General features: G+C 41.1%; 1 protein-coding gene across 1 annotated transcript in view; it reads right to left on the bottom strand.

Moving 5' to 3' along the window:
- The window catches only part of FBXO4 (F-box protein 4), a 17,402-nt gene extending 9,008 nt beyond the window's left edge, over positions 1-8,394 (bottom strand). The window contains exons 1-3 of the mRNA XM_006877357.1: positions 8,203-8,394; positions 6,753-6,988; positions 3,141-3,361 (exon numbers count right to left, since the gene is read on the bottom strand). Coding sequence (XP_006877419.1) covers positions 3,141-3,361; positions 6,753-6,988; positions 8,203-8,391 — 646 coding nt within the window. The 5' untranslated portion in view covers positions 8,392-8,394. The remainder of the gene's footprint in view (positions 1-3,140; positions 3,362-6,752; positions 6,989-8,202) is intronic.
- Between the last annotated feature and the right edge of the window lie 1,003 nt (positions 8,395-9,397).

Here is a 9,397-nt window from a genome sequence, read left to right as displayed (position 1 = left end):
AAGGTTGGTGGTTCAAGGTCACCAGTGGCTCCTTGGAAACACTATACAGGGTCGCTAAGGGTCGGAACTGACTCAACGATACTTAACAACACAACAATCCATTCTCCGCACAGTAGCCAGAGTAATCTTTCTAAATTACAATTCTGATAATCTCACTTCTCTGGTTAAAATTCTCCAGTGGCTCTCACATGCTTAAGCACAGTGTACCAGTGTCTTCTCACCTGTCATCATTCTTTCTAGACACACAGAACTACCCTAGATGTGTCCTGCACATCCAGACTTGGTGTTTTTGCAATTGTAGTTCTCGCTACCTAAATACTTTCACCTTGTCCTTTCTGACAGCCTACTCTTACTCATCTAATGACTCAGGTGAGGCATCATCTTCACTGTGAAGCCTTCTTTGACCCTCATCTTTCTACCCAGGAACCTAACTACGTCATATTCTATTTATCTGTAGCCTTATCTATCTCCTCACTTAGACCAGAGATTTTTGCTGCTGTTATCTGAAATTTATACATTTCTACCTTCTGAGGAATCTGTACCTAAACCAAGAAGCAGTTGTTCGAACAGAGCATGGGTACACTGAATGTTTTATATTTTGGAAAGGTGTAAGACAGGGTTGTGTTCTTTCACCATACTTATTCAACCTGTATGCTGAGCAAATAATACGAGAAGCTGGGTTCTATGAAGAAGAATGTGGCGTCAGGATTGGAGGAAGACTCATTAACAACCTGTGATATGCAGATGATACAACCTTGCTTGCTGAAAGTGAAGAGGATTTGAAACATTTACTGATGAAGATCAAAGAGCACAGCCTTCGGTATGGATTGCATCTCAATGTCAAGAAAACAAAAATCCTCACCACTGGACCAATAAACAACATTCTTATCAACAGAGAAAAGATTGAAGTTGTCAAGGACTTCATTCTTCTTGGATCAACTATCAACATTCATGGAAGCAGCAGTCAAGAGATCAGACGACGTATTTATTGCATTAGGCAAATCTGCTGCACAGGAACTTATTTTTTTAAAGTGTTGAAGAACAAAGATGTCAGCTTGAGGACTAAGGTGCACCTGACCCAAGCCATGGTATTTTCACTAACTTCATATGGATGTGAAAAAGCTGGACAGTAAATAAGGAAGATCGTAGAAGAATTGATGCCTTTGAATTGTGTTGGAGGAGAATACTAAAAGTGCCATGGATTGCCAAAAGAACCAATAGATCTGTTTTGGAAGAAGTGCAGCCAGAGTGCTCCTTGGAGGCCAAGATGGCTAAACTTTGTCTCTTATACTTTGGACATATTGTCAGGAGGGAACAGTCGCTGGAGAAGGATGCCATGCTGGGTAAGATGGAGGGTCAGAGAAAAAGAGGAAGACCCCCAACGAGATGGATCGGCCAGGTAGCATCATTGATGGCGTCAAGTATGGCAGCGGTAGTGAGGTTGGCCCAGGATCGGACATTGTTTCGTTCCGCTGTACATGGGGTCGCTATGAGTCGGTTCCAACTCGATGGTACCTGACAACAACAACAACAACCTTTTAAAGATGAGGCTTTCTGCTCCCGTAAAGATTTACAGCCTCAGAAGCCCTGTTCAGGGTCGCTATGGGTTGGAACCAACTCGACGGCACTTAACAACAACAACAACAACCTTCTAATTGAAGTTCTGGTGTGGAGCTATAATCATTTAATAGTGTTGTAGGATCAGCACTAGACAGAGAAATACAAAGTCAGCAGTTCAAATCCACCAGCTGCTCCTCAGAAACCTTATACAGGGTCTCCATGAGTCGAAACTGACTAAACTGCACTTAGCAACAACAAAATAAACAAGCATCTAATAGCAGGACTCCTGGTGTGTCATTCAATGTAGGATAAGCACTAGAATCCAAGTTTGGTTTGAGCCACAAGACTGCTCCTCAGAAACCCTATACAGGGTCGCTATGAGGCAGAACTGACTCGCCAGCACTTTAACAACAAAAACAGAGAAATCTGCTCCCATAAAAATTTACAGTCTCAGAAACCCTATACAGGGCTGCTCTGAATAGGAACTGACTGAACAGTACACAACCACCACCACCACCATCTAATAGGTTGTTGTTGTTAAGTTCCGTCAAATCATTTCCAACTCACAGCGACTCTGTATAGGGTTTCTGAGGAGTGGCTGGTGGGTTTGGACTGCCCACACTGTGGTTCAAACCCACTTTGTGGTCCAGTGCTTTATTCCGCAGCACCACACTACGATCTAATAGGTACTCATCCTAAATGAGGAAGTAAAGCCTTACTGTTGTTGTTAAGTGCCATGGAGTCAGTTCCGACTCATAGTGACCCTCTATAGGGTTTTCAAGGCTTTAAATCTTCAGGGAAGCAGAAGGCCTCATCTTTCTTCCAAAGCAAAGCATAAACTAGATCACATAATTATTTATATTATATTTTATATCCTGCTTTGCCGGCTATACATTTTTTTCATCAAAATATAGGAATGGTGATGACTTAGCTTTTTATTTAAACTTCCAGTATATTTCAAAGTATTATATGTATAGTGGTGGTGGTGGTGATTGTATGCCATTGAGTCAGTTCCAACTCATAGCAACCCTGTATACGGTTTCTGAAACTGTAAATCTTGACAGGAGCAGAAAGCTTCATCTTTCTCTTGTGGAGCAACTGGTAAATTTAAAATACTGACCTTGCGGTTAGCAGCCTGGCTGCTAACTCACTGTGCTACCAAGGCTCCTTATTATATACAGTTGTTGTTAGTATTTTTTGCTTTCTTTAAAATTTGGAAAATATATCTACTGAACAAATATATCCTGATAAAGCATACTTTGATATAATCTTAAATCACATATCAGAACTTAAAGAAAAAGGAGGAAGCTTACCACTTATAATAAGGAAATGCTTTCCATTTATTGAGAAAGGGTGGTGCAGTCATTTGTCAAATGACTACATGGGGGGCTTAATAAAGTTCATGAAAAAAATCCATTAACTTAGAATTCCATTTTTTCAGAAACTTTTTTGAAGTCCACAAGTATGTCATTATATCAAAGTTAATTTTAAAATGAATTACTTTCAATTTAACATCAGTGTCAAGCTCAGTAGTTTGAACTAGTATGTACTTGAATTACTATGATTAACATGAAAATTACCATCAATCTGTCTCTGAGGCAAACCAGCTGTTGGGCAAAGTTCCTCGGAAGACATCAAGCTCAACACCAAAGATGTATTCAGTTCTTCCAAACCTGGTCCAAACATAGCAAATCTTGGTTCATTATGAATGATCAGTGAGTGCAAAAAAGAGGTCACAGCTCCATACATAGGGCGGCTGGATTTCAAGGGTCTTCTTGTATGTGGACAACACATTTTATAGCTGTGTAAAATTGTCACAATTAGAGAATTAACAACAAGGAAAAAAGCATATTTGTACAGCTATTCATTCAACTTTACAATTTGCTGGGGGCCTGCTATCCAAAAGAGATACAAGGGTTACTATACAGCGCCAGCCTATATAGGAGGGCAGTGGATGGCAGATAAACACTATTAAAATAAGCACACCAAAGGCTATGCCAGTGAAAAGCACAGGGTGCTGCGGGTGTGGTCCTGAGGCTTCGGAAACTTTCACTTACTTTCTAATCTTTCATTTAAATCCTCTCACAGAGGAAAAGAGCATCAGGCACTTGTTTAAATGGTTAAGATTTGCTACATAAAGCAGTGGTTCTCAACCTGGGGAATTTTTGTCACTAAGGTATAGAGACAAAAATTGTCACAAGGCAGTGGAGGAGGGGTACAGTATTATTGGCCTCTAGTAGGTAGAGGCCAAGTATGTTTCTAACCATCTTATAATGCACAGAATGTTGTTATTGTTAAGTGCTGGCGAGTTAGTTCTGACCCATAGCGACCCTATATAGGGTTTCTCAGGGGCTGCTGGTGAGTATGAACCACCGACCTTACCTTGCAATTCAAATGGACACTGCAGCCCAGTGCATCAACCCACAGTGCCATACTAGGATTCCTATGCACAGAATAGAATCCCAAAACAAAGCATTTTCTGGCTGAGATTGAGAAACCTTGCACTAAACATACACAGCATAAATGTCCCTGCTCCTGCTGTGTGCTGTCTAGACCATTCTGACTTACAGTAACCCTGTATAAAGTTTCAGAAGCTGTAAATCTTTATGGGAGCAGAAAGCCTCATCTTTCCCTGTGGAGTGGCTGGCAGATTTGAATTGTTGATCTTGTGGTTAACAGCCCAAATCATCACCCACTACACTACCAGGGCTACTTTAAATGTTCCTAGTGGAGTCCTGGTGTGGAACTGTTTAAGATAGCACTAGATCCCAAGGTCACCTGGAAGTGCAAGGTCAGCAGTTCAAACTCACCAGCCACTCCTCCGAAACCCTACACCCGGTAGCTATGATTCAGAAATGACTCCATGGCACTTAACAACAAGTGGAGTCCTGGTGTGTCACTGTAAAATAATCACTAGACTGCTAAACACAAGTTCGGTGGTTCAAACCCACCAGTCACTCCTCAGAAACCCTATACAGGGTCACTCTGAGTCAGAAATGACTAGATGGCACTTAAAAACAACAACCCAATTTTGTAAAAACAAAAAGCTCTGGTCTTTGAACCACAAAGTTCAAGCCCACCAGCCACACTGGGAGAAAGATGAGGCGTTCTGCTTCTGAGAACATTTAAAGCCACAGAAACCCTATACAGGGTGATTATGAGTCAGAACCAAATCCACAGCACTTAACAACAATGACAAGTGGTGTCGAAAAAGAAAAATACCAGGGTCATCGGAAAACGCAAATTAAAAGTCTTAAATTTAATAATTGAGTTAAAAATGTAGGGAGCCTTATTGTTCTTTAAAGATAATATCACCAAACTAAGAATCCTGTGCAAGAGGCAATGAATGCAGCTTCTATCAGTAGTTATAAGTCTCGTAACTAACAATGTCTACACTTTATCAAAATTTAAAACACAGTTACCTAAATCAATAAAACCTGAAGCACTAAAGCCTGGTAACTAAATCCAAGCAGGTAAAAGGCAATGGTTAACACAACAAGGGAATCATCTTTATTTAAGAACTTTGTAACTTAGGAAGGAAAACAAAGACAGCTTTGGAGTTAGGTAGACCTGGATAACTTTTACCACCTCATTTAAATTCTTTAAGTAACTCACAGTGTGAATTTTAGTTTCTTCATCTGCAGTATTAGAGCATTACCAATCCATGGTTTAAAGATTAGAAATAATTTATATGTTCACATATGGCAGTTATTGTTGATTATTAACATTCTCTAGAGAAGGGAGAAGGAGCTCTGATAGCATAGTGGTTACGAATCGGGCTGTGAGCCACAAGGTCAGCAGTTCGAATCTGCCAGCTGTTCCGTGGGAGAAAGATGAGGCTTTCTGCTCTCGTAAAGATTTACAGCCTTGGAAACCATGTACAGGGTCACTATGAGTCGGAACTGACTGCACAGCACTTAATAACAACAATAACATAGTTGGTTGTAGAGTCCTGGTGTGGAGCTGTAGAATAAAGCAATGGACCACAAGGTTGGTTTGAACTACAAGGTTGGTGGTTCAAACTCACCAACTGCTTCTTGGAAATCCTATATAGGGTTGCTATGAGTTGGAACCAGTTCAACTACACTTAGCAACTAGTCAGTTGTGAAGCAAGAGAGGGTACACAAACACTTGATATTATATAGAATATCCAAAACCAACCCAGTACCATCAAGTTGATTCTAACTGATAGTGGCCCTGTATAGGGTTTCCAAGGCTGTAAATCTTTACAGGAACAGAAAGCTTTATCTTTTTCCAGTTGTGGGGCTGGTGGACTTGAACTGTAGACCTTGTGGTTAGCAGTCTAGTGCTTATCCTACAGCAGTACCAGGACTCCTTAAATATAACATCACATGCATTTTGATCAAATAATCTCAAGACGATGTAATCGTATGTGGATTGGAATAAGAAAGTACTCTGAATAACTTAAATTAAAAATATGGGAAAAAATTACTATATGCAGCTACTGAATCTAGTACAGCAAAACAATTCTTACCTAAATCTATTCTTTCAATTTCCTTTGTAATGCCTTTACTTTGGAGCTCTCAGTAAAGCAGGTTATATTCAGATACAATGACATGATACATCTTTGAGGCAGCAAAACAGGCTTCCAATCTGAAAGTCCTTTCCAAACTATATGCCTTTAATAAAATTAAGTGAGCTCTCTGAATCTCAATTCTACATCCATAAAACAAGCTTCTTGTTGTATGAGAATTAAGCAAGTAACAAAGGTAAGGCATCCACATAGAACCTAATACACTATGGGGGTATAGTGACAATTATCTTTTACCTCTATGAGATTTTAAAACAGCAATGCTATTTTTAAAAATAAAATAAAATAATTTTATTTCCCAAATCATTGAGAATGTTTGTCTTTCCTGCCAAAAAACTGCCCTCTGATCTCTGGTCATTCTTATTCTGGATACATAAAAGTATTTGCTATTTAGCAAGATGACAAATGTTCTAAAGATAAAAAATTGTGATCTTTTCATCAGTGCTATTATAGTTATTCAAATAACCTGGCTAGGAACCACAGGAAAATACCAGCATGTCAAAGCTGAAAGGATCTTATGAAGTCACTTAACGCATCCCCCAATTATTATCAGAGGGCACTTAGACCCCAAATCTATGAAGCAAACGAGGAGCAAACAGTAAACTTTTTTTTATGAATGTTCACAACACTAGATACTTACACAGCCATATAGTCAAAAAATGTTCCATCAGTGACTTCAGATATAGGCTTTTTTAAGATTTCTAGATCTGGAAACGATTTCCAATCAACAGAAGGCCAAGAAGGAAGATCTCGCACTAGAAAATATCTCCAAAGAATTGGATCTCGGACAGTTTCATTCCAATAATGATTTGTACTTCCCAACTGACACAGATCATGGGGTGAAAGAAATGACAAAATATACAGTTGTACATCAATCTGAAGCAGAAGAAAGCAGGAAAAAAGTATGAATTATTTACCCTGGAATTTTTTAAAATGATAAATCACAAAATTAGTAGTTTTTATCTTATACTAGGTAACTGAAGGCCAACTAAATGGTCTGCCTTTTTACTAATTAATTCTGTTATTCTGCAGCTATTTCCCTGCTATAAGGGAGAATAAACGAACACATCAATTCTAACACACTGAAACATTTCCGAAAGAGCAAGCAAAATAATCAGTTGACTTAAGGAAGTAATTTATTCTTCAAAATAAACCTCTATCAAGTTGGCAAAGTTCTGGTTTTATCACTTGATCAAATCAAAGTGTGGAAGTTCGTCATCTGAGTTCCTCTACATAGTCTATAAAATTATTGCAAAGAACCTTTGCAAAGCAAGGGCCTTGGAGACACTCTATGCTTGCAGTTTTCAACATCAAGAGTAAGACGTAAAGAGTAAATTTCCAAATTTCTTCTCTCACCATCTTCCCATCTACCTATAAAGTCTAACAATAAATGATGTGTAAGTGGCCTGTCAAAACTTGAGGTACTTGCTACTTCATTAATTTTCAATTATTAAGTGGCAGTTCTATTACTTCAAATGTGATAGGTGATAGCAAGAATACTCGAATGTCTGGGTGGGGGTAAATTCTCAGGGATTGTTTTTGGTGTTTTGATACTAAATACTCCCGCATGTAAGGAGCTCTGGTAGCGTAATGGTTACAAATCGGGCTGCTAACCTCAGGGTCAGCAGTTCGAAACTACCAGATGTTCCGCGGAAGAAAGATGAGACTTTCTGCTCCCGTAAAGGTTTACAGCCTCAGAAACTCTGTACAGGGTCGCTAACTCCACGGCACATAACAACATCTCCGGCATGACAGATGCTGAGCACACAGAAGTTGAATGTTTTCCCAAGCAAACCAGAAAGCCTGCCTGGATTTCCTTAGACAGATGTACATGGTGTCCTAGTCCCAAGTGCCTGTTCTGGGAGGATGACATCTGACGGTGGTCTGGCTGGTCACGGTGGCAACCCAACCCCGCCACTAACGGGTTGGCGTCAAGGAGTTTCTGGTCAACGGCTGCTTCCAGGAGACTACATTGCCCATAATGGCTGCAGGGTCAAGGCTAGGGACAACGGGGACGCAGGTAAGTCCCAGTCCCACCCCCTCAGGCATCCTAGTGGGGTTGCCCTCTTCCGCGGTGGGGTGACGCTCACCGGCAATCTTTTAAGGGTGCTGGCCTCCTCATCCGCTTCCTCCTGGGAAGCCGCCGGTCCCGCCCTCTCCTTGCCCACCGACTGCCAGAAGGTTCTCCAGCCGCTGAGGATGGCGGCTTCTAGGCGACTCCAGTCACTGTGGGGCGTCTGCTGAGAGCTGCCTCCGCAGCGCGGATCACTTCCCGCCATGGCCGCTAGCGCCGCACAGGACGCGCCCTAGGCTTGCGCCGGCGCGTCGACTCCCGGCTCCTTCCTGCCACCGTCACCCCTTCCCCCAGGCTCCCTAGTGGGGCCGCCTCCAGTCCTCGCAGAGCCTGGAAGCCGGCAGAGTTTGGCCCAACAGGGCGCAGTTCACAGCTCCAGCCAACAGCTCCCCTTTCACTCTGGCCACCAGCCATTGCTATAATATCTCCTGCTCCTTTGATTCTTCCCGACTTACCCAGACTGTTCCCTGTCTGGGATCCATTTCTACTTTGCCTACTCATTCAATATATGGCCCTCTTTCACTATGTTGGACTTAATTACCAGTTGTTAGTTCTACAATACTACGTTTTTGTTTTTGTTTTTAAAGTTTGTTTTCTGTGATCCTCTAGGGATTATATTATTTCTTAATATCCTTTTAAAGACAGGCAGGACAAAGTGAGTAGAATGGACTTTGATTCAAGCGATAAAAACTCACTAGTTAGAGTTCAACAATACCACAGCCGGATGTCTTTATTGTAATCATATTTTGCTGTCATTTTAAAGCATCCAATCCATTCGTTCGGCATTTTTTGTTGTTGTTGTTGTTGTTTTAAATGTACTTTTTCTCATATGGTGGACCTAGACTGCATTCTGGCATAAGGTCCTTTATGACTGCGCATTTGACAGGCTCAATGTTTTACTAATCCCACAGAAAACAAACCTGGTGTGGAGCTGTAGGATAAGCACTGGGTCACAACGACTGTTTGAACCGCAAAGTTGGCAGTTCAAACTCATCAACTGCTCCTCAGAAACCCTTTACCAGGGTTACTGTGAGCAAGAACCAACTTGACAGCACTTAGCAATAAAAACAAAAAGATAATTTCTTAAGTGAAACTGGATGGCCTCTACTCATAGGAAGGAGACACCATACTGATTACATGTTGTTGTTGTTAGGTGCCAACGAGTTGGTACCAACTCATAGCAACCCTATGCACAACAGAACGCAACACTG

This window comes from Chrysochloris asiatica, unplaced genomic scaffold (genome assembly GCF_000296735.1).
Source record: "Chrysochloris asiatica unplaced genomic scaffold, ChrAsi1.0 scaffold00487, whole genome shotgun sequence".
NCBI lineage: Eukaryota > Metazoa > Chordata > Mammalia > Afrosoricida > Chrysochloridae > Chrysochloris > Chrysochloris asiatica.
This window is presented reverse-complemented; position numbering and strand designations above follow the sequence as displayed.